Here is a 25,409-nt window from a genome sequence, read left to right as displayed (position 1 = left end):
TGATGTTCAAATGGTGTCAACAGAAAACTATGGTGTCCTCAGCAAGAAGCTATTGGTAGATAAATTACCTGGAAGAAGAATTTTATCACACTTTTGAAGCTCTTCAAAAGACTTCACTCCAGTGTGAGAAATTTTCAAATGCTATGCAAATTGGTGTCCTCTTTTGCCCTCTGTTTTGGTGATGCATAATGGCCACCCTACTTGGAAAAAGACAGGCCCAAGGCATTTCATTTCCTGAGGCAGGCAAGACCCCCAATTTTTTTTAACAGAGTCCAACCAGACTGGGGTGTTTCCATACGGAGGCCTCCTAGCACTACTAATCAAATGACACTGTGAAGCTATTCCCTGTCCTTCCTTGACAATTTTTTTGTAGAAAGAAAACAGTTGGAAAATGTGGTGGGAAAACATGGCAGGCTCACAAGTCTAAAGTGATGTCATCCAGACCATGATAAATTCCATGAATGAGGCAGGGTGACTCCATGATAAAAGTCTTGTGTGGATGCACCCTTGTCTTGAAACATGCTAGCAGTGTTACTATAATATTGGTGACAGGACAGGGTGGCCATATGGCCGGATTTGCCTGGATGGCAGATCCGGAGGGGGGAGAGGAAATCCGGATTTTTTTTAAAAGAGCAACTTTAATGGGAATTAACAAAAATGCTTGTAACTCCATTATTTTTTAAGATAAAGACATGAAACTTGGAACAATGGTAGCTCTTAGGAAGGGCTTTAGTCATACCAAATTTGAAACAGATCCATTCATCCATTGATTTTTTAGGAATTTTTTAAAAATTGAGGTTTTAAAATTATTATTTTTAAAATCATCATTTTTAAAGCTAAAGAGATGAAACTTTGCACCATGAAAGGATTTAGGTAGAGCTTTAGCCACACCAAATTTGAAACAGATCCATTCATCCATTGATTTGTTAAGGATTTTTTTAAAAATTGAGGTTTTAAAATTATTATTTTTAAAATTGTCATTTTTAAAGATAAAGAGATGAAACTTTGTACCATGATAGGATTTAGGTAGAGCTTTAGCCACACCAAATTTGAAACAGATCCGTTCAACCATTGATTTTTTAGGAATTTTTTTAAAAATGAGACTTTAAAATTATTGTTTTTAAAACTGTCATTTTTAAAGATAAAGAGCTGAAAGTTGGCACCATGATAGCTTTTAGGTAGAGCTTTAGCCGTACCAAATTTGAAACAGATCTGGGGCCAGTAGCAAACCCTGTTAACAACAACAGCAGCTTGCAATGAGTGAAGATACAGTCAGAAAAGATATTTGAGGGAAGGGGAGAATGTAACACACAGAGTAGAGCAAAAGCTTCAAAGTACAGCAAAACCTACAAAAGTAGGAGTGAGTGAAGTTAATTTCAGATACATTGAATCTCTCACTTGTTCTTTATTTCAGTGATTTTAACATTAAGATGTTATGTAGAACAGATTTGTCTTAAATGTGTGCTGTAAAATCAGACATGTGACCAAGGCTATGTTCGGGTGGGCACGCCCCCTTGGTGCTGGACACGCCCCCTTGGGGGCGACCATGTTGTCCTCCTTTTTGATTTCCAAAATATGGTCACCCTAGACTAGACAGTATCCTTCACCACACCTGAAGGGAGCAGACTAGCGTAGGGGGCTTAGAGGGAATGGCAGGAAGGCTTCTGCTACTACCACTGCCCTGTCCACCCAAACATTTGCTGCCTGACGCAGCCGCCTCATTCTGCCCAATGGTAGGGCTGGCCCAACCTGGAAAAGTGTTGCTCATTCTTCAGTCCTGTTCAACCACAAGGAACTTTAAATACATCCCGAGTTCATGTGGCCACAGGGAAACCCAAGCAGGCATGAACTGAGGCTGCAACTTTTATATTGGAAGCAGATTAATTTAGTTGAATGGAATGTACTACCTTAGACCACAGGTGGGAGACATTACTTTAAAAAAAAATGTTCCCCACATCAAAACACGCACCCTGCAAAAAAGAATAGCATTGGACTTGGGGGAAAGTAATCACTCCCCTTTTTGACTATACTGATTTTCTAACCTGTTGGTTGTTTTATTATGGTTTTAATTTTTGTGAACCGCCCAGAGAGCTTCGGCTATCGGGCGGTATAAAAATGTAATAAATAAATAAATAATTCCAATGATTATTTTTTAAACAGAGGAGAGAATTCACAAGTGAATGTGAACCCTGCCGAAGGAAGTGAGGCAGGTGGCTACTAGGAGGAGGGCTTTCTCTGCTGTGGCACCCCGCTGTGGAACGAGATCCCCAGAGAGGTTCGCTTGGCGCCTACATTGTTTTCCTTTCGTCGCCAGCTGAAGACCTTTTTATTTTCTCAGTATTTTAACACCTAATTTAACTTAAATTTTAACTCTGCTGTTTTAATCTCATATTTTAACCTATATCAATTTTTGCTGTGTGGTTTTATCCTGGTTGTGCTTTTTATATTGTATTTTGTATTTGTGTTTTAAAATTGTTGGTTGTTTTATTATGCTCTTCATGGTTTTAATTTTTGTGAACCACCCAGAGAGTTTCGGCTATTGGGCAGTATAGAAATGAAATAAATAAATAAATATTCCCCACGTATACACTGAAGCGGTGCAGTCCATTGGACAACCTCCTACTGCATCTGGAGGCCAGGCCTCAGAATGTGCCCTGTAGATATTTTAGTGTCTATGAATGGTTGAAAATCCACCCTGCACAAAGACAAATCTTAGAAGAGCAGGGCAGGTTAAATGTGTGGAATGTGGAGCATAATCTCGCCTGCTGACCAGAAGTCGTGCAGTTGCTTGGGATGACAGGGAGCTGCAGGCAGTAACAAAGCAGGGAACACAAATAGGAAAACTGCCAGTACTTTGATTCCGAACAGGGGTTAGTTAGAGATTGTTTACTTTTGGAGACACTCCTATGCAAGGGGGAAGGTTTGATTCTTTAGGAATCCATGCCTGATAAAAGAAATTAAACATTCACTAGCCGTTTGTCTTAGTACCTGTTGCTTGCTCCTCTAGCGCCAAGCTCTGGATGAAGCAACAAATCCTACTACAGGCTAGAACAAACTTTTGAGATTCCCGGACTGTTTTGGGAAGCGTATTTAAAGAGAGCTGTGGCACGAACAGCCACAGTGGGATGGGGACATAGTCCACAGTAGAATGCATGCATAGAATACAAATGTTCCAAAGCGCAATCGCTGGTATCTCCAATAAAAGAATCAGTCAATCGTAGATCCCTGCCCAAGACTGCAGAACGTAAGAGCCATGCTGGATCAGACCAAAGGTCCATCTGGTCCAGCCTTCTGTTCATAAAGTATCCAACCACCTGCCTGTGGGTATCCCACGAGTAGGCCATGAGTACAATAGTGCCATCCCACTTGTGTTCCCCAGCAACTGGTGCAACATACTGCCTCTGAAATGAGAGGTAACATTATGGCAGTTAATGCAGAGGTAGTGATGATGCACCACAGAAAGAACTATACTTATATGTGTCAGTTACACTTGCATGGCTGTGGGATGCATATGTCTTCACATGGTTCCCTAGCAGAGTTCAGAGTTTTCTAAACATCCTTGTCCACGATGGAAGCTTGCATATTGTAGATTATTCTGAGGAATGCATACCATTCATGCAGGATGGTCCAGCCCTGTTTTTCTCTATTGCCCATTAGGGATTAAGTGCTCACTATGTCCCCAAAGTTGCACCAATGTAGGAGTGGTAAGTTCTTTAAGATGGACATCCTTTCTGTTCAAGAGCTTTATTATTCCCTGGATGAATTCAGTTACCCAATTATTGGCTGTTTTCTTTTCTCTGCTGCTATCCTTTGGAGGAGGTATGTGGTGGTGATGATGATAATTTAAGGACAGCCATGCTGGATCAGACCAAGGGTCCGTCTGGTGCAGCATTTTGTTCACACAGTGACCAACCAACTGTCAACCAGGAAGCCATAAGCAGGACATGGATGCACAGCACCCTCCCATCCATGTTCCCCAGCAACTAGTGTATACAGTCTTGCTGTCTTTGATATTGGAGGTAGCACACAGCCTCCTCTTCTCCAGGAATCTAACCCACTTTTAAAGCCAACCAAATTGGTGGCCATAACTCCATCTTGTGGTAGTGAATTCCAAACTTTAATTATATGCTGTGTGAAGAAATACTTCCTTTATTTGTCCTGAAGTGCCCTGGTTTCTAGTATTTTGTGATGGGGAGAAACATGTCTCTTTAGCCACATTCTCTGCACCATGAATAATTCTGAACACCTCTATCATGTCTCCCCCACCCAGCTAAAAAATCCCAGCTATTGTAACCTTCCATGATCCAGCCCCTTGATCATTTTAGCTGCTCTTTTCTGCATTTCTTCCAGTTCTATATCTTTTTTTAGGTGTGGTGACCGGAACTGTACACAGTATTCGAAGTGTGGCTGCACCATAGATTTGTACGAAGGCAGTATGATACTGTCAGTTTTATTCTCAATTCCTTTTCTAATTATGCCTATCATGGAGTTGGCCTTCTTTACAACAGCGGCACACTGGGTTGACATTTTCATCGCGGTGTCCACCACAACCACAATTTCTGTCAACCTTTTTCTGCTCCTATTTTGATTCGTTTGGTTGTTTCTCTTCTATTGACCATACACAAGCCCAGGGTTGTGTACCAAGTCATGGGGGTGGGGGGAGTAGTATTAATGCCATATGTCCTTATCTACATTCCTGGTGACTCAAGGGCCCTGGCTTGATCGTAACATTATCTGTTTTAGTAAGTTAGAGCTTTCATGAGCAAGTGAAGAAAACGTTTAACCATATCAAAGTGATTTCATCTATAAAGTTACGTGCCACACTTGAAATGAAGTTACATTTAATTGTCGGAACTTTTGACAACTGCTTTTTACAGTGTAACACAATCCATAAGTTCCTACATTTCCAGTCTGAGACAAATACATATAAATTGATAGCTTTTTTTTTTTTTTTGCATTACAGGAAAAGTGCAGTAAATTATGTACAGAGCAGATTGCATAACTGGCTGGAAGAACAAATCACTGCAGACTTAATGTTTTCTAGCGAGCAGATCTCCAATTTTGCTTTAACATAAACATGGATACCATTTCAAGTCTGTATTCGTAAGTGCCATGATGGAGAGACCCCCCCTCCCTGGCTCTTGCATCAGTTCCACCCAGTTCTTAAGACTCTTGTTTAAATGGTGCAGTATCACTTTGCAGATTAACACCGGCCATACCATACTTCAGCTTCCAAGATTGCAGAGTTTGTTGTTCAAGAGTTTGATTGCTTTCCAGTTCAACGGCATATTCACTGAGCCTTTTTATAAACACTTGCCCATTTTTGCATCCATCCTTTTCTCAGTCTTGGTTTGCTTTAGGAACTTGAGAATCTTGCTAGAGGACAATTCTGTAACACTAGATGTGCCGGGGAATACAATATTAATGTCATTTCAAACGTCCTGGACAAGAGGCTGCCAAGAGTATCTCAACTTCCGTTGGACAGCATCAGCATTAGAGCTAGCAATTACAGTTTAGAACTCACCAGATTGGAGCCAAACACAGTATTTGCCCATTTTGGAATTCAGACATTCACCTTGACATTTTGAGTGGGAGGGAAACTGCAAGTTTTAAAAGCTTGCAGTAAGATTAGGAGAAGTCTACAACAGTACTTGACCATGTAATGTTCTAGGTGACTCAGTGCTGCAAATTCAGCTCATGGTCCTCTTCCCTTGTGTGAAGGTGAACAGAAGTTTGTGTGGTTTTGTCCTAGAAGGGTGTTTAGTTTCTCATTCATATTACAGTTAAGTGCTTCCAAGCCTCGATGGAAGTGAAAGTGAAGGACTAGGAGACACCATAGAGTGTTCAGTTACTTAAATCTACATGGGAAGAAGGTCTCCAGCAGTTGCAGTTTGGTCTCTAGCAAATTCCTTCCTTGACTTCCAAAGGCTGCAATCCAAGGACGTCCCAGAATGAATTGCAATCCAGAAGTGGATGAGGAATGAGGCAGATAATGCAGAGTGAAGACAGTAATTTGTTACATCCTTTTTTTGCCGCAGCAGTCCAGTTATTCCTTTGCTGATTACACGCACTTCTGGTCAAGCACAATGAGAACTTTACCATCTCACAGCTGGGCCACCCAACACTTGTCTTGAAGCTCTCTGTATGGACTATTGAAAATATGGAGACAAAATATCAGATAAGGTGATTACTCAGATGTGTAAGGGGAAGTGGATGCAGGATTCTGCAGGCATGAGTCCTACTTTTCCATCTTTTGCTAGGGAGTACTTTTTACGTATTATCTTATAGAATTCAACATCATTCTTGGTTTTCAGGAACAAGGCATAATTCTAGGTTATCAGGAACAAAGTGTCAGGCTGGTGCACACTGCCTGATCAACCTTTCAAATACATGAAAGGTTGTCACACAGATGAGGGCCAGGATCGATTCTCGATCCTCCCAGAGTGCAGGACACGGAATGAGGGACTCAAGTTACAGGAAGACAGATTCCAGTTGGACATCAGGAAAAATTTCCTGACTGTTAGAGCAGAACAACAATGGAACCAGTCACCTAGGGAGGTTGTGGGCTCTCCCACACTAGAGACTTTCAAGAGGCAGCTGAACAACCATCTGTCAGGGATGCTTTAAGGTGGATTCCTGCAGGGAGTTGGACTCGATGGCGTTATAGGCCCCTTCCAGCTCTACTGTTCTATGATTCTATAACTCTTGCTGCAAGTGGGAGTGGCTTAAACAAACCCAGACCTTCCAACCACGCTCAGTCTTACATGCGATCCAGGCACTCTGGCTTGTCCCTCCCTGACACGCCAGAAAAATGAATGCTAACCAAACCACAGGCAGAAGCTCCATGATTTGTTTTAATCACACCCACTTGCAGGAGAAGTGATGGGGCAGCATGAACCACCATGTAGCTAATTTTCCAATTACCCAGAATCGTGCCTCGTTCCCAAGAACCCAGAATTACGTTAAATTCTGGGTTATCATTACATGCAAACCAGTTCATTATTTAGGTACATAATATAATGGTTAACCTCTGCACCAGCCTTTTGAAACCTTGAAGGGTGAAAACTGAATTGTTACCGGCCAGGTGGTATCTGGTAACACTTAGCCTCAAATCACTCTCAACAGTTGCCTCCTTACAGTACACTCAGCTAATTTTTAAAGAAAAGCCAAGATTTGCCTTTTAGATGGTGGAGCTTCAATTTTAAGACAAACAGAATTGGGACGGACTGCCACTAAACTAAAAGACACTCACCTATCAAGTCTATACAAATGGATTTCCAAAAGGATCACCAAATGGAGCAGAAGACAGCAGCTGTGGAGCCGTGGTCTAGAAGGGCGACAGAAAACAAATTAGCCTCTTCAAATGATACTGAAATAGTTTGCGGATAATGCTTTAAAGCAGAGGAGCTGAACCCAAAGGCCCTCGTTCAGGGGGCACCTTCCAGGGGTAGGTGTGGCCATAGACTAGGGTGACCATATGAAAAGGAGGACAGGGCTCCTGTATCTTTAACAGTTGTATCGAAAAGGGAATTTCAGCAGGCGTCATTTGTATATATGGGGAACCTGGTGAAATTTCCTCTTCATCACACAGTTAAAGCTGCAGGTGCCCTGCCCTCTTTTAAATCTGGTCACAGTATAGCTGCAGTATAGCTCCTGCAGCTTTAACTGTTGTGATGAAAAGGAAATTTCACCAGGTGCGATATGCATACAACTAGCACCTACTGAAATTCCCTTTTCTATGCAACTGTTAAAGATACAGGAGCCCTGTCCTCCTTTTCATATGGTCACCCTACGGCATAGACAAAAGGGGTGGAGCCAAAATAGCAGCATATTTGAATTCAGTCTTGGAAGAGGCAACTTCAACCCATTATAGCAGCCCAACAGCCATCCCTCTGATGAAACCCCCACACGGTTGCCCACCAGCCAGCCAAGCTCCCTCCCCCTTGAAGCCCCTCCCCCACCTCTTGCCGAAGTCACCAGCCAAGTCATCCAATCCCTTCCTGCCCATTTCTTTTTCTGGCGCAGCGGCAGTGGCTTTTCCTCCCTGAGAAAAGATCCATGGCACCAGGCTGGCCATGCATGCAACCTATGTGCAATTTCCAAAGATTTTTTTTTTTAACTTGCATTTTGAGTAGCAGCACTCTGAACCAATCAGATGCTGCCTTTGGGGATACTGGGCCAATGAGGGCACAGGAGCGATGTAAAGACCACCCTATGCCCTCGTTGGCCATGTCCCCCAACCAATGCCGCATCTGGTTGGTGCAGATTGCTGCTACTCAAAAGGTGACTTAAAGAACATTGTTTTAAAATGGGGGCACTGTGGGGCTACTGGTCTTGGCTATGGCACTTCCCAAGTAGGTGAGGAGAGGTTGAGGTAGCGGCAGGGGCCCAGGCACAAATGGCAGCTGCCTACTCATGCCAACCCATGACACTAGGCCTGCCCAGGACACATGCAGGCATGCAACCCCCTGCTAGCTCATTTGGTTGAGCATCATTTAGGAATGGAGGAACTAGCAATGTTTGAGGTCATCAAGGTTCTTTGAGCTCAATGCTCATCTTGTCTCACTCTCATTCCCAGGAATTATACCCCTGCTTGAGTTTGGAGTTGCAAATGGGACACATTCGCCTGATTTGCAGACAGGAACGAAATTCTCGTACACCCCTAGCATCGATTCAGTCCGTGTAGATTGCCTGGAGCAGGCCCATTGTTTGAGCATGCCCTTCATTCTAACTACAGGCTCAGTGTGTTAAGAGTATTGTTTAAACTTCTAGAACCCTTTAAAAAAAGGAGTGATAGAGTCTTCACTGAAATCATCTCCTCCTCCAATTCCTTATTTTCATCTGCATAGACTAGTGGCACTGTAATGAGCTAGCAATGCTTGTAAGTAGAGCTGTGCACACAGGGCCCCCTCAAAATTCTCTACCCTACTTGTAGGGAGAGAAATTGGGACCACAGAGGAGACACATTTTAACCAAATTTCTCCAGGGAAAGGAGAAATTCTCCACAGTTTCTTACAACCCCATTAGCAGGGGATGTAGCACAGCTTTTCTTATTTTATCTTTTGGGGTTTTTTTTGTTAAGGGTTTTGTTGCCAGGGTAGGTGGGGTTGTACTGCCACTGCAAGTGGCTACAGCAGCAAATGTGTTGGCAGGCTGCCCCCACATTTTACATCCACCATAATGCAGGGATGAGGGGCCGGGGGGACAGGCAATGTTGCAACTAGCTCTAGGGAAGAGGTGGAGCTAGTGCTGAGCCAAAATCTGTCCTCCACTTTGCCGAAAGAGTTCTTCCCCTCTGAAAAAGGCTTCCATTCTTCTGCTTCATCCTCAGAGTGTTTTATAATTTATTATTGTGATGTTTTTGAGCTTTTCTAATCACTCGGAGGCAGCTGATGGTGCGGTGTGGATGTTTTCTCTGTTTCTATTATACATCTGGGATGCACTGCAACATCCCAGACTGGCTGCACTTCCTAAGAGCTTTGACTATGGGGCTGTATATAAATGTAAATGATGATGATGATGATGATAATAATAATAATAATAATAATGGCCTGTGGTGGGAATTATCTGATGATGCCTGAGGAGGCTACAGACTGCCAGGCTATTGAGAGCCATGCTATATTGATTTTATTCTCTGCTGATATTTATGGTGTATCTTATATTTTGGTTTATAGTGCTGATTTGTACAATGAAAAACAGGACACATGTGTACACTCCTCGGCCGCTTCCAAAGTAAGGTACGTGCAAGAAACCCAAACCCACTTCAAACAGCATGTATTTGAATTTTTCTTCAGCATTGATACCCCGCCCTCAAAAGCCATCTCTTTTTCGACCATTTAAGAGAATGGTCGAAAAGAATGCGGGAGGAATTTTTGGCACAGCACTACTTGTAAAAACACACGGCACACCATTATTCCACCAGCTGACCCGTTTCATGGCCTGGCCTTCAAGTTTAGGCAGCGCTAGGGGTGAGCAAATTTGCCTGCGGTTGCCTGAGCAGGTGCTTGCCCCGCTGCTGCCTACTCCCGCTCACTGGGAAGCTTGAGCGTCTCCTGAGGCTCAGCTTGGCCCGTTGAGCACTCAGCAGCCACCCACCCACTGAAATCACAAACTTCCCCTTCCTGCATCAAGGACAGCTGCCATTGATGCAATGAGGGGGAATTGCACAATTTCAGGAGCCTCTGAAAATTGCACACTCCTCCCTTCTGTGCCAGTGGTGGCTTTAAAGGCCCCCATTACCGCAAGAGTTAAGGCATGAATGGAGCATTTGCGCCTTCACCTTTAAGGCCCCCATTGACACAGGGAAGAGGGAACTGCATCAATGGTGGGCCCCAATTTACAGAGGCTCCCACAATGGTGCAATTCCCCCATTCCCCCAATGGTGGCCGCCACTGATGCAGGAAGGGGAAGTGCATCCGCCCGACTCCCGTACCCAACCGGCTGTGCGGCATCCCTAGTCGGCACAGCTTGCCATCACCTTTGATCATGCCACCAAGGTGGAACAGGAAGGGGCGAGACAGATTGTAGTGAGTGCAGGCACAATGTTTGGATAACTCTTAGGCGACTCATCTTCCAAAGGTCATAGGAATGAAAGGCTTGGCATATTATTCCTCATATTGAGGCAGTAGCTAAATCCTGTCGTTTTTTCCTGTATAATATTGCCAGGATTCGATCATTTCTGTCTGTCTCTTCTGCCAAGACGCTTGTTCATGCACTGGTTATTTCTCGGTTGGACTACTGCAACCTTCTTCTCACTGGCCTTCCTTCTTCTCACATCAATCCGTTGGTCTCGGTCCACCACTCTGCCGCTAAGATCATCTTCTTGGCTCGCCGCTCTGATCATGTTACTCCACTTCTGAAATCTCTTCATTGGCTTCCAATTCACTTCAGAATCCAATATAAACTTCTCCTGTTGACCTACAAAGCTTTTCACGGTCTAGCTCCTTCCTATCTCTCCTCTCTCATCTCACACTATTGCCCCGCTCGTGCTCTTCGCTCCTCTGATGCCATGTTTCTCACCTGCCCAAGGGCCTCTACTTCCCTTGCTCGGCTTCGTCCATTTTCTTCTGCTGCCCCTTACGCCTGGGACGCTCTTCCAGAACATTTGAGAACTACAAGTTCAACAAGTTCAACTGCAGCTTTTAAAGCTCAGCTAAAAACTTTTCTTTTTCCTAAAGCTTTTAAAACTTGATTTTGTTCTGACTTTTATACTGTTAGTTTTACCCTACCCAGTGCCTGTTTACCCTACCCTGTGCCTGTTTGCATTCTCTTCCCCTCCTTATTGTTTCATTATGATTTTATTAGAATGTAAGCCTATGCGGCAGGGTCTTGCTATTTACTGTTTTACTCTGTACAGCACCATGTACATTGATGGTGCTATATAAATAAATAAATAAATAAATAAATAATAATAATAATAATAATGGCTTACTATACCAAGCAGATGGGCAGCCCCATAGAGCACACTCAGATACTTACAACACTTTGTGAGGGAGCTGCAAAAGGGTCCATCTTAAAAGGGTTTTCAAAGAGGTCTTCAGCAGGCTTGGTCGATGGTACAGCAGTTTGCCTGGGAACGGGCTTTGGTGGTGCTAGATTGGGGAAAATGACAAGTATCAAGCTACCATTTTCAAGTCATTCTAAGCAGCCCATTCCATATTATGCAGCAAACAAATCCACTTTTGGTCAGTGAGCATACCCGTATTGCACACATGTTGTGCAGCGACAAGCTACATGGTGTCTGTGAGCACCAATGTGCCCCTGGATACATTTCCTGGAGTCTGCCAAGGTGCCCACCCTCTCCCACTTAAAAAAGAAATCATTTCTAATCTGCCCCAGAGGGTTGGAAGACCTTTGGAGAAGATTTGGGGGCACATGGGGGTCTGCAGAGTGGAGGAGAGGATGCAGAATTCCAATTCCGCAAGTTGTGTCCTTCCACTGGTGGGACAAAGGATCTGGATCCAACCCAATAGCTTCTCCAAGGCCACCTAGTGAGCTTGGGCTGAGGGTTGACTGGGGACTGCCATCACGAAGATCAAGAAAGCCTTCCAGTCAAAAAGGATAAAGGAATATTCTCTTCCCTGGAGACTACTTAAGGTATCCACAACATACATTCAAGCATTTGCCCTTAGCTAATCAAAAAGGGGGGAACAAAAAGGCCAACCCTTTTAAGATTACCCAATGAGAACAGCAGCTTTACCACCAATTTTAGCAGACAGCCAACTGGCTTCAAAGTCATCCTGGTCAGCCAAGTCTTGAGGAACCCCCACTTGGTTATTGAAGTAACTGGCAAAGGCTCTGGACGCGCCGGACAGACCTTGTTGCTGTTGCTGCTCTGCCTTCCTTGCCGGCACGGGTGGCTTCGTCAGCTGGAAGTCTTTGAACATCTCCTTTACGTCCTTTATCTCTTTATCCCCAAGTGGATCCAGAGCAGTGAAGGCATCACTCTCTTTCTTGACGAGCTCCTTCTGAGGCGCAGTTCTGGGAGGGAGCTGAGGAGGAGGACTAGCAGATGACATGGGAGACAGCATAGATGGAGGGTGGGCTGCTAGTGTCGATGAGAACTGGTTGACCTGAAACGGGTTCCCGGTGGACGATGGCTGTGTCCAAGCATTAGAAGGAGAAACACGTGTAGGCTGACCCCAGAGGTCGGGAGCAGGAGACTGGACTGGGGCGCCCAAGGAGGCAGGCTGGTTCCAGTTCGGAACTTGTGGAGCACTCGCAAAACCAAGAGCTGGAGTAAAGCTGGCAGGCCGAACACCCAGAACAGTGCCAGGAAAGACTGGAGGCGGTTGGTTGAAGATGGCGGATTGGGGACCCCATACAGGTGTTGGAGGTGCAGCAGGCAAGCCACCTGAAAAGGGCGGAGGGGGACCACACACACACACACTTTTAATCATTATGCCGAAGTTCTCCTCGGGCAACTCCAAGCACTTTTGCGAGAAAAAGACTTAATACGTTGTAGATGCCAATACATGGGTGCACATAGTGCATTGTGCGTCTGTATTGTAAACAAGACTTTTAGTGGTTAAGCAAATGCAAAAGTTTGTGGCAGGCCTAGGAATGTGAAAGCCTGGAAAAATGGGGGGGGGGCTTCCCCATTTCCCCCAGTGATTTTTTAATTTTTTTTAGGTATTTGGAGGAAAAAAAACATATGTTCCTTAATTTTTCCACTTCCTTCCAGTTTCTCAGCTTTCACATCTCCAGGCAGGACCAATATTTGTGTGTGCAAGATATAAGTATTTTTCTTAGATTCTTGCTAAAAATATTTTTTATTTATTTATTTATTTATTTATTACATTTTTATACCGCCCAATAGCTGAAGCTCTCTGAGCGGTTCACAAAAATAAAATCTTCTAAGTGCTTAGGAGGAGTAAAGTTTTTTTTCCTTCTTGCTAGGTCTCCAATGCATCTACTATAACAGTGTTCTTCAGCTCCATATTTGATCGTATTTATTAACATTGCATGTTTAAACAGAAAAAAAGTCCTACAACTCCCAGCATTCCCCAGCCAGACGGGGAAGAGACTTTTTCCCTGTCTAAACATGCATAGGATCACACCTTACAAGAGAAATGTAGTAGTTCTACTTTAGCAACAGGGTTCTTGAACAATGGCACATTTCTTCCTGTCCCAAGGAAGCTCTCTCTGTGCACCCGAGACCTTGCAGAAGTATGGTTACTACTAGCCTTTTATATAAAACATGGGATGCTACCTTCTCAGTAGCTGCATACTCCTTACGGCAGGAGTGGGTAACTTGCGGCCCTCCACACATTTTGGACTACAGGCTGCTCAACCTCTCCAAAGATAATCAATGGCCTACTTTGAACATAAGAACCCAGCTGAGAAAGACAGCCTGCTGAGGTACACAGGAACAGAGCCAGTGTCAAGAATCTCCTCTCCACCCTGCCAGGACATCAACAGTGTTGTAGTGGATCCAGGGCTTGCAGGGACACAGCGACAGCATGTTTTTATTAGCAGGGACCCTGACATCATCTGCCACCCCCCAGCACTGCAGAATTCCCTGATGCTTGAGCTTAGGCTGCAATCTTCACAGTAACTGCGGGTGGGGATGGAATTAATTTCCTTAGCAACAACATATTCTTCCAGGTTGTAATGCAAAGCATCTTGGGGTGGCTGGGTCTGGAATGGGCAATTAGGACTCATCAGCTATATGAAAGACCTCCTCCTGGTGGAGATGAAAACTACCACAACTGGTTTGTTGATATGGATCAAGCCATCTGCCTGCAATGTTTGGTCTCTCCTTGAGAGTGTGGCTATGGGGACTTTGGTGATTGCCTGCCCTTCAAAATGTACCACTACCCCACTACATATGAGCTGGATAAAGCTATGGGGAACATACATGTAGTTTTGTTTCCAAGTATCTGTGCCTGTCTCTGCAGGACTGAATTAGATGGGATGTTTGCTAGAAAAGTCTTCTTAAAAAAAAGTTTAAATGAATAGTGTAATATATTTATTTATATCCCACCTTTTCTCCTCCTTCAGGAACCCAGGGCAGTGCACATAATCCCCCTCTTCTCCATTTTATCTTAACAGCTCTGTGAGGTAGGTTGGGCTGAGAGGCTGTCACTGGTCCAAAGTCACCCAGTGAGCTTCCATGATCAAGTAGGGACTAGAACCTGGATCACCCGACTCCTAGTCCAACTCTCTAGCCACTAGACCATACTGTCTGTCTGCTGTAACCCAACCTTTCAGATGATTACCCAAAGACACATTTCCCATCAATGGCCTTAAAAACACACATTACTAACCCACTCCAGGCATGGGAGCTGCTGTAGGAGCACTAGCTTTGAAGAGGTCTAGATGGCTGTTTTGCACAGGAGAAGGCTGCCGTGCAGTTATCAGTGTGTTTGTTGCAGTCGGTCCAGGAGCAAAGATGTCCGAGCCGAACAAGTCATTGGCTGCACTCTGGAAAGGAAAAGAGACTTGATCAGAATGGTTATTTTTGCTCAGAATGTTCAAAATTACCAGGGATCAGGGCACTTCTATGTCACTACCACCCACTCTCAAACTGCGCTAGTGTCTTTGACATCACAGCTACAAAAACTAAAAAGTGGAGTTGTCAAGTGGAAGAGCTAAATTTGTTGCGTTAACAGGTGCTCCAGAAGAGAAATTCAACCCAATTCGGATGCAGCCATACTCCCCTCAAAGGATCAGATATGCAGTTTGGGGACACTTCTGGATTCTATTCTGCACCTGGATGTTCAGGTGACAGCTCTAGCTAAGAGAGCCTTTGCTTGGCTTAGGCTGGTGCAGCAGCTAGGTCTGTTTCTGATGAGGTCTGACCTGGCCATGGTGGTGATACATGCTTTAAGTTATATCTAGACTTGATTATTGCAGTGCAATCAACATGAAGCTACCTTTGAAGAGTCCTTGGATAGGACTGGAATGCAACAATGAGAACACTGGCGGATGGTCACTTACATGACCCTATTCCACCTGTCCTGCAAGAGCTGCACCAGTTACCAATTTGGTTCTGGGCATAATTCAAGGTGTTGGTGATAACTAAGCTCTCAATGGCTTAGGTTCAGGATATCTTATGGAGTGCTTTCTCCCATGCCAGCCTTCTAGCACCCTAAGGTCTGACAGAGAGTCCCTTCAGGGTTCCAGCTATGGTGGAGACTCAGCTGATGGGCATGAGAGAAAGAGCCTTTCCTGTGGATGTACCAAAATTGTGAAACTCTTTGCCCTGCTGAGCTGAGTTACCCTCCTGCCTTATGGCATTATGATGTTTTGCTGGAACATTTAGGTAGGCTTTTGTTTAATCAAATAACTACATTTTTGTTCGATGCCTCTGCTTAGTCTGCTGTACCTGTTTCTATGACATTCACTTGCTTGGGAATGTTATGGAATGTTAATGTATTTTATGGTTAGTTTCTAATGTTATTAGCCTCCCTGACCTGTGTGTAAGCACCAGAAGGGGGAGATATACACATTTTTATATCAATGAAGAATCCCTTCGATTGCATCTAGAGATGGTTGAGTCAGAATAATAATAATAATAATAATAATAATAATAATAATAATAATAATAATAATAGGAGTATCAGCCTCCATGACTTGTATTTGTGTTAGGTCTGTACAGCACTGACCAAGGGAGGATCTACACAGCGTCCTGAAGGCGTTTGCGTGCGCCTCCAGTGCGCCCCGAAACTCCTTGTGTAGATCCTCCCCTATCCTGGCCAGAAGAGGTGGCGGAGGAGGAGGCGGCCCCTCGCGGGGATGGGGCGAAAAGTTTCCAGGCTCGGCGGCTTCTTCCGCCGAGCTCTCCGACCTTCGGGACACCATCTGCCAGGCCCCAGACAGCGTGGGAGAACTTCCCCCGGCGCGGCGGCGGTTGGCAGCGCCTGAAACCACGCGGCGGTGGCGGCGAGACCCCGGCTCCCTGGGAGCCGCCTCTGTTGGGGCTGAGGGAGGTGAGTTCGCCGGGCGGGCCAGGAGATCCTCGCCCCAAACCCAGATCGGCAGCATGGCCAAGTGGGAGGAGGAGGTGAAGTTAGGCAAGCAAGGGGCTGGCCACGCAAGGCGGAGCGGGCTGGGGGAACGTGATAACAGCAAGAAGAAGGGCCGCTGCCTCCTCCTCCTCCTCCTCCGCCTCTTCTGGCCAGGTAGGCAGGATCTACACAAGGAGTTTCGGGGCGCACTGGAGGCGCACGCAAGCGCCTTCAGGACGCTGTGTAGATCCCCTCAGGATGTCACTGCTAAGAATGTTAGATGGGTGTACATAGCAAGACCTTGATCTTATTTCCAAGCTTCTGAAGCCTACCATGCTGTGCAATGCTGCACATGTAACAGCTCCTGCCGGCTCCGCTATGTGAAGTGCTTCTTTTAATCCTCCTGTGGCGATACCCACCTTTCTGTCCCTTGGGTATGTCTGGATTTGTATGTCTAGCGAGTGCGGAATATTTGACTGAGTAGGTGTGGCTAGTGATGCTGTGAGAAAGGGGGACAGAGGAGTATAAATAGATTGGCTGAGGGGATTGTGGTTTAGTTTGATTTAGTCTTGTCTGAGTCTGATTATGATTATTATTCTTGTGGAGCGTCTGAGGCTTGTGCTTCTTGAGAGTGTTTGGTGTGTGAGGAGTGAGAAGAGACAGGACTTTAAGGGACTTGGGATTGTTGTTTTAAATATAAAAATAAGCAGGTTTGATCTAAATTGAAATACCAAAGATCTGTTCAATTTCAATAAACTTTACTTTGTGTTCTGTTACCACAAACCACGAGTCAGCTCGGATTTATTACTTGCTATTTTACACAGTGTAAAAACATCTACCAATACACCTGCCATTCAGTACCTCAACAATAGAACCTATTTTTCAAAACCCTTTACCTTGTTCCCTCACATATAGGGGAAAGGTTGTGTTGTTTTCACCCTTTCCTCAGGCTTTTCAAGAGGTGGTGCTTGGCTTGAGAAGGGTGTGCTAAGCAAGGCCTTCTGTGTGAGGTTGGTGTCGTCACCCTTCCATTTCTAGGTTTGGGTTCTTGAACTAGACCGAACCATCTGCTTTCCCCCTCTTCCCTTCCAAAGCCACATTCAACACATGCATCACGAGTTTGAGCATCTTACTTACCAGAGTGACAGAAACATGGCAGCATTAGGAGAGAGAAAGTTAGGTTTAGAAAGAATGACTATGGATGGACACACAGAGCGCAAAAGCCACAGAGCAAGCCTTACAGTGGCTGGAGATCTACAGCTTTTATAGGATGGGAAGCAAGTATTTCTCTGCCAGCAAAGCTTTTGTTGAGGAGCGGGGAGGGAAATTCCTTCACCTAGTCCAAGTAGAAAACATGCATGTCACCACTTTGTGCGTGCACCAACGTTCACCTTAACAGTCCTCCTTCCTCTTCCTGGCTTGGTACTTTGTGGAGGTGGGCTAATCGTTATAGAGTCATGGGAGATCAATTGGACGCCGTTCTCGGAGTCTAGCCGCAATCCATTTTGCATGGGCAATCCTTTGGAAGAGCTCTCCATGAAGACGTCGAGCGGGGAGTTGGCAGCAAAGCCGTTCTGTTCTCTCTCCGGGACCCCATTTGGAGTCTTCGCCGCTGGTGGTGTTGGCTTACTCTCAAGCGGCCACTGGCCAGCCTGCATTTCCTGCTTGCCAGTCCGGTTGGAAATCTGGTCAAACTGTTTCCCAAAGTAGTCTACGTCCCCATTCACCCCGCTGTTCCCCCTGGGGCTAGCCACGCTTCCCATCTTCTGACTGGGAGGCGAGAGAGAAGAATCAAGTGGGGGCGGTGCCAATTGGTCGGGTTGCGTGAAAGGGTCATCGCTGAAAGGGTCAGGATTGGGGGTAGGAAAGAAGCTGAGGTTTGCAGAGAAAGCATTTTCAGGCAAGAAAGGTGGCTGCGGCTTGGGCATTGGCAGGGAAGGTGTGATGTCATTCAAGAAAAGATCCTCCCCCTTGAGAGAAGCCGGAAGGGCCTCAATTTCAGAGTTTAAATCCACTAACAGGATCTCTTTATCCTCCTCCTATTAGGTTTGGGAAAGAAGATAGATTAGCAGAAGCGTCATTTAGACATGAGTAAGTAGTCTCATGGGGACATTGATCAAAAGTCATGAGCAAGCAGATTTGCAATGATTTCTTTGCCCTTTAAAAACAAGAAAGGGATATCTGTGACCTAGATGCATTTTCCCAATTTGGACAGTTACTGTTTAGCAGGGGTGTTGAACCTTAGGCCCACGGATGAAATCCGGCCCAACCAATTTAGCCCTCCAGGCTTGGCACACCGCATTCCTGTGATCCCAACCCCTTTACTCCAGACTTCTGGTGGTTTCCTGGCTTTTTGCCCCCAGTTCTAAAAGGTTTATATGCCTCTCCTAAGGCTTAGTTACAGGCAGTGAGGGCTTCAAGCAAAATATGCTGGCATTTTGGGCATTCGGCGCCACCCCCTTTTAGCTGCCTGCCACTCGAATGCGGCCCTCTGAGAGCAACATTGAATTCCGCCCTTGGGTTGATAGAGGTTCAACAACCCTGCCAATATAGAAAAGTTCAGTGCTCTTATTGTGTAAGCCATTTGATATTAATTGTGAGTTATATAGACCAGGAGCATCAATTAGGCAGTTCTGAAATAGTGGTTATGTAGGCAGCACTCCTTGAAACAGCTCTGGTGGCCCACTGGGAGCAACAATATTTGGCCCAAGAACTGCAAGCTTCTCAGAGACATCCGACTGGTAATCTGTTCATCTGAATTTGACCAGGGCTCTCTTTGATTTCTACGCCAAGCTTCCTTTATTATCCTTACTGACCATGTTCTCCAAAAGCATGCTGAACTTCTGCATGTACTTCCAACCCTACTGCTTTCTGATCCAGCCACATGGATACAGAGATGCTTTACACCATCTCAGAGCTTCAGTTGTCCATCTATAGTGGATACCCACCCCCCTTGAATAGAGCCACCCAAGATGCCAGGTTCAATCACTAAATATCGTTGAAAGCATATCACCTTCCACTAAACTATGACCACTTTTCTTCCAGCACTGCTTATTGTACTTATTAGGTCAGTTTAACCAAGGACTCATTGTTGTGAACATTAAGAGGGTGAAAATGATACTAGCTTCATTTCTATATATGGGAAGATTCCGTCGTACAATTGCTCAATAGAATCCACCCTAGGCATCAAGGATAGACAAGTTCTTAAAGATCCCTGCCACTGAAGTCATTTAAAGCAGGGGTGGGCAGAATTGAGGTCTTACAGGATCTAATTAAGGTTTTTCACTAGAACCCCAAGGTCCACCAACAGGAGCCAGGTGTGGAGTAGCAGCTCAAGAAGATGGACATAGAGTTGCAGAATAAGGAGCTTCTGAGCACATGCTCAGACCAGGATTTTGTTTTCATTACCAGAACTAGACCTTGCACTCACACAACACACTTACACACACGGCTTTTTAATAATAATAATAATAATAATAATAATAATAATAATAATAATAATAATAATAATAAGAAGCCACCTAATTCAGGGAAAAAAAGCCTTTTGGGCTGTTAAACAGTTGGGAGTCATGTGCACCCATTCCTCTTGCTGATGTACTGCAATTGTTCAGATCTACCAGTAGTTCCTGATCTATCTGATCCCAACTCTGAATACTTCAAACAAAGCCTTTACTACTCACTGTGGGACTATTCAGGTCAGGAGGAGTAGACATGTCTCCAAATAGATCCATCTGGTCAACACCCTTTAACAGCAAAATATGTAAGAATTAGGACTGCAATCGTCAGTCTACAAGGTCACTCAGGTTCAAGCAATACCATGCACGTGAATGCTTGAAAATCACAAGCCTCTGTAGTCTTAAGTCTAGCCTAGCATAACATGCCCTTTTAGTTCAGCTAAATTTGCTTAAATAATTGGCTCTGTTCTAGTTTAACTGCTATTTGGGAGTCAATTAACCGGCTATTCAAGCTATCGGCCTCTACATACCAGCTTTATTTTGCCAACTTGATCAGCAGTTGCTTCATCGTTACCGTTCTGAAACAAAGCAAAGTCAAGTCAGGGTTGCTCATCAAGCGCTGGGCTCTCGTGCATGAAGAAGACCTAGCAAGAACAAGCTTTTCTCCTGCTTTGTTTTGCTCGAAAGCAGCAGTGGAAGCCTGACAGCCAACTGGCTTTTTGTACTCGGAGAGAGTTGCTTGTAGATTCCTTACCTCAGAGGGTTTATTGGCCTCTTCATTCTGAAAAAGAGAAGATACAGCTTCAGTATTCATAGAGAACGGTTTTATGCCATGTCAATTATTTGTCCATCAAGTCCAGCATTCTGCTTCACAGCGGGGTTCTTCAGGGTCTCAGGTGGAGGTGCTTTCCCATCACCTGTTAATCTTGTTGTTTTTAAACCCAACAACTAGAGATGCCAGGGATCAAATTTATTTATTTATTTATTTATTTATTTATTTATTACATTTTTATACTGCCCAATAGCCGAAGCTCTCTGGGATCTTCTGTGTATAAGGCATGTCTTCTACCAGTACCTATCATCTAGGAGAAGGATATAGTCTTATGTTTCTCCATCTTGTCGACAGGATGTTCACCTTTCGAGTGAATTGCTCTATTAATAACTTGTATTACTGAGCTTAGCTAGGCTCCTTTCAGCCCTGTCTGATATCTGGAAACTCCAGCTGGTACAAAATTCAGCTGCCTGCATCCTTGTTGAGGCTAAGTGTTTTACCATTTCTGTACCATTGCTGGTCAGTGCATTTCTGGGCTCAGTTCAGAATTTACTTTTAAAGCCCTAAAATCGTTTTGTTCCAGGTTACTTGAAGGACTGCCTACACATGTATGGACCCTTGTGTGGAAACCCACAAGCAGTAGATAAGTTCAACAGGAGGAAGCTATTGCACTCATGTCCTGCTTGTAAGTTTCCCATGGGCAGCCGGTTGGCCATGGTGTGAACAGAATTGCTGCACTAGATGGGCCCTTGGTCTGATCCATCATGGCTCTTCATAGGTTCTTATGGCCTTCTTTATGGTGGCCCCTAGCTTATGGAACTCCCCAGTCAAGACATATGCAGCTGGCTAAATACCAGAATAATCAAGTTAAAAGTTTAAGGTGTAGCCAAAACAGGTTTCATTGATCTCTTATGTACAACTATTGGGGAGCTTGAAATCTGAAGAGCTTTAACATTCAGCAGCATTACCTTTCTCTTATCATCCTCTTCTTTTTTCTTGATGTTATAGATTACTTGGAAGAGATCCTTCAGATCCACAACTAGAGGTTCAGCCTAGGGAGACCACATTTAAAAAAAAAAAAAAAGCAGGAATGTCTCAAACTGATTGAGCTTCTGGGGTCAACTGAATTGCAATTCGTATCATTTAAATTAAGTAGTAAATAAATCACTTCCAAAAACTGGAATCCACTTAGAGAAGAATCCTACTATGGTTCTTGGGTGAGTGCTCCAGAGACTACAGGATGGCCCAGAAAACCCCTTCTGAGGTTGGTGACAGTGCTCGGACCTCTGAAAGGGGAATTGGAGATCCGCCCCTTCACAACCAGTGTGGAGAGAACCGTGCCGGCGGCCTATCTGATATTTATTTATCAGAAAAATTGACCTCTCAGAAAAGGGGTTCCATTGGGTGGGAAGGGGAGGAGAACAGAGAGACCAGGATATGATTTCTCCTGAGCCTCCTTCAGCCTCCTCCCCTCCCCTCCAAAGCACCCTTGCTAGACAGGCTAAAAAGTCTGTCAAATGAAAGTAAGAGGAGATAGGAAGAGGAGGAGGCAAAACTCGCCTCTGCCGCTCCTCCCACTCAGTCCAGCATGGAACAGGAATCTACGGAAGCCTCTGCGTTTGGGGGCTTCAGAGCAGGGAGGACTTCGCCATTAGTAATTTATCAAAGGAGATAAACTATGTCAGCTAATCTGCACAACCTAGTGGAATTGCTTTAAGTGTTTCCCAGCATTCCCACCCATAATGGTAATTGGCTGGAGGATAATGGACAGCAGCTCTTGACCTGCTGCGTTGTTCACTCTAGGATCCAACAACAGAGTCCTTGTTCTACTTTGGATACTTTTGAGGAATGTGTAGCTGCACATGGTCTTGGAGGTGTTCATTCTGTACCACCACCACCCCACACACACACCTTGGCTGGAGACAGATATGCAGCTCTTCTTTCCAAGTATCACTCTAGTATGCATTTCCTATAATTTCCATGTAGCGAATAGTGTTACTGACCATTACAGTGGGTTGGATTAGACCAAGTTAATAGTCAAGTTGATGGAAGAGGCGGGGGTGAATCTGTCACACCTGATTTTACTCAAGGTTCTCATTTTTCTACTACTAAGTTTGCTACATCCTTTTTCTACATTGGATTGTGATTTTATTTGTTTTAGCCTGCATGAAGTTTCATAAGCATTTGTGCCCGTTTTTCAAAATTAACTCATTTTTGTTCGTCTTTGTCAAACAAATGCATTTGTGTGCACTTTTTAAAAATACATGCATTTCTTCAAGCGATTTCCCCACTGAATCAACTATCTGTGCATTGTTTCAAATGTATGCAGTTTTTGTTTGCATTTTGTTGTGAATGGCATCACAAACTTTGGAAACTATGGATTTTGATGGATAACTGCATTCTGGTTCTGCTTAGTTTCAGAAAATGCAAGTTCTGCATTACAAGGAAAACTGAACAAATTTCTCGCCCATCCCTGATTAAGTCTCACTGAAATAGGACTTGGGTCAGTCATGAGTGATTAACTTAGTTTGGATCCAACCCAATCACTTTTATTGCAGATATAACACATGCAAGCGAATCTGCAACTGATAGAAATTAAGTGAACACAGAGGTGGAACCAAATGCATTTCAGAAGATCTGATTCACAACTGTGGATGTAAAAGTTAGAAGATAAACAAGCTCATGTTGCATCATTGTGTACATTTTTACATCTGTCTCCTCTCCCACATGTACTATTGCACCTTTAAATCAACATGGAAAATGTTGTTCTTGCTTACAAAACTAGGTACAGAACTGGACGGGCTGTGTCTTCTCAGTAGCAATGTCCATGGAGTATACTGTGCACTGAAGACAGTCCAACTTCACTGCTTTGGCTTTAGAAAATCATTGCAAGTAGCTGAGAACTGGCTTTAAAATTAATGTGCCACTTTTAAACCTGCTGCATGGCTTAGGTTAGGCTGTTTTATATTTGGAAGTTACTTTGGCCCTGTTCAAATGACATGCTAAGCCACAGTGATAAGCATTTTGAGCTAAACATTATGGCTTAGCGTGTCATGTGAACCATTCTTAACCAGGGTGGCTAAATAACCATAGTTTAAACAGGCTCACTAACAATTTTCTGCAAAAGGGTTAACCATGGATTAACATGTTGTCTGAATAGGCCCATGCAGCAAATGTCACCCTGCCCCTTGCACTATTGCCTCCAACAGAACCCAACCTTTTAAGATAAGCAATTTCCATAGACAGATGCTAAATCAGAGTGTCCATTTGTATGTTTAATTCCTCTCTGCTTAGCATTGAATTTGTATAATGTGGCTTCCATGAATCCAGAACACTAATATCAGTGTTCTGGATTACAGTACATCAGCATCCCTGGTCCCAAGGTAGCTCCATTGTTAAAGTTTACCTGCTGTGCTGTTTTTATGGCAAAGAATTGGTGCTGCCCTTCTCCTCCACAAACGTAGCCAAAGGCACGGTTGTCAGTCACATCCCGAGCAATGAAGGAGATTTTGTTGACTGGGTGTTCATGCTCAATAACCTAGAATGAGAGTGGATGCCATAGGACCAGCCTTTTAATGCTTGAACAGTGTACCGCAGCATCCAGAGGGCCACAACTTGCCCACCCTGGGTGAACTGCCTTGACAGACCATCAAAACTCCAGCCCAAGAAATTTGAGCAGTTTGCATATCATCCATAAGATTGACTTCCACCATCAGGAATGCTGCTAAAAAAAAATTAAGCTTAGGTATCCATTACTCAACACAGTATATTATAGCGAAAGTGACCATTAGTGTTATGGGCTAGAGAACTTAGGTTCCTATTAAGTCATGCATGGCCACAACTGATTACAGGTAGCTCTGGATGATCTCAGAACTGGGAAGATTATACAGGCAGAAGAGAGGGAAATTTCTCTCTAGCTTACAAGAGAATGCTAAGGAGAGGTGTGTGTGTGTGCATAGATTATATCATCATCATCATCATCATCCTACATTTCTATACTGCCCCATAGCCAAAGCTCTCTGGATGGTTTAGAAAAGATTAAAACAATAGAATTGATACGCAAAATTTAAAAACATAAAAACAGACAGACAATATACACAAAGACAACATACATCTAAAAACAGCTTCGCGCAATCAGCCAACACCCCAAGACAGATACAAGATCAATTAAAATCTCATCAGATGCTGCTAAACGCCTGGGAAACACACACACACACACTAATGGTGATTGGAAGACTGTCAGTTGCTTTACCCTCGACTCAACAAGATTAAATTCTTCCTGTTTGAAGGTATAGCTAATTCACTACTACATAGGGTTGAAGTTATCCATGAGACATACCAAGAGTCATATTAAATTTGGCTTAGAACCACTTAAGATGCTTCACCTAGATGGATAATTAACTGGTGTGGACCAAAACAGAGATGGCATTTCTTTGAAGTGTCTCCAGTAGGAAAGCTTCTGTTTAGTTAAGCACATTTTTAGAAGTTTAAAAGGTTGAAGGTTAGATTGGCATTTCTCGTGTTCAGAGACAGCTAGCAGTTATCTAAGCGAGTCCAGCTTGCCCTGGATGAGACAGCCTGGCCATAGAACTTACCCCTGTCTTCTCATCTATGATTTTGATCCCAGCAAGAGAGATGTTGACCCATATTTTCTGCTTGTGTTGTCCTTGAGAGCGGGCTGCTATGGCCATTCCCTACAAATGGAAAGCCCACATGAATGCAAATGTTTCA

General features: G+C 44.2%; 1 protein-coding gene across 4 annotated transcripts in view; it reads right to left on the bottom strand.

The window, feature by feature from the left end:
- Positions 1 to 4,824: 4,824 nt before the first annotated feature.
- The window catches only part of DAB2 (DAB adaptor protein 2), a 53,721-nt gene continuing 33,136 nt past the window's right edge, over positions 4,825 to 25,409 (bottom strand). Inside the window, exons 4-15 of one of the 4 annotated variants that reach the window (XM_063128127.1) lie at positions 25,274 to 25,372; positions 24,085 to 24,216; positions 21,647 to 21,730; positions 20,661 to 20,687; positions 20,437 to 20,484; positions 20,132 to 20,194; positions 17,843 to 18,490; positions 14,769 to 14,925; positions 12,200 to 12,853; positions 11,479 to 11,591; positions 7,253 to 7,327; positions 4,825 to 6,149 (exon numbers count right to left, since the gene is read on the bottom strand). In XM_063128127.1, the coding sequence (XP_062984197.1) occupies positions 7,262 to 7,327; positions 11,479 to 11,591; positions 12,200 to 12,853; positions 14,769 to 14,925; positions 17,843 to 18,490; positions 20,132 to 20,194; positions 20,437 to 20,484; positions 20,661 to 20,687; positions 21,647 to 21,730; positions 24,085 to 24,216; positions 25,274 to 25,372 (2,091 nt within the window). In that variant the 3' untranslated portion in view covers positions 4,825 to 6,149; positions 7,253 to 7,261. Of the gene's footprint in view, positions 6,150 to 7,252; positions 7,328 to 11,478; positions 11,592 to 12,177; positions 12,854 to 14,768; positions 14,926 to 17,842; positions 18,491 to 20,131; positions 20,195 to 20,436; positions 20,485 to 20,660; positions 20,688 to 21,646; positions 21,731 to 24,084; positions 24,217 to 25,273; positions 25,373 to 25,409 lie in introns of those variants that run through there. The other 3 variants (XM_063128128.1, XM_063128129.1, XR_010025559.1) reach the window with 3 other exon arrangements.

The sequence above is a fragment of the Elgaria multicarinata genome, chromosome 6 (assembly GCF_023053635.1).
Source record: "Elgaria multicarinata webbii isolate HBS135686 ecotype San Diego chromosome 6, rElgMul1.1.pri, whole genome shotgun sequence".
Lineage (NCBI taxonomy): Eukaryota > Metazoa > Chordata > Lepidosauria > Squamata > Anguidae > Elgaria > Elgaria multicarinata.
The sequence above is the reverse complement of the archived record's forward strand: the minus strand, read 5'-3'. Positions and strand labels throughout refer to the sequence as shown.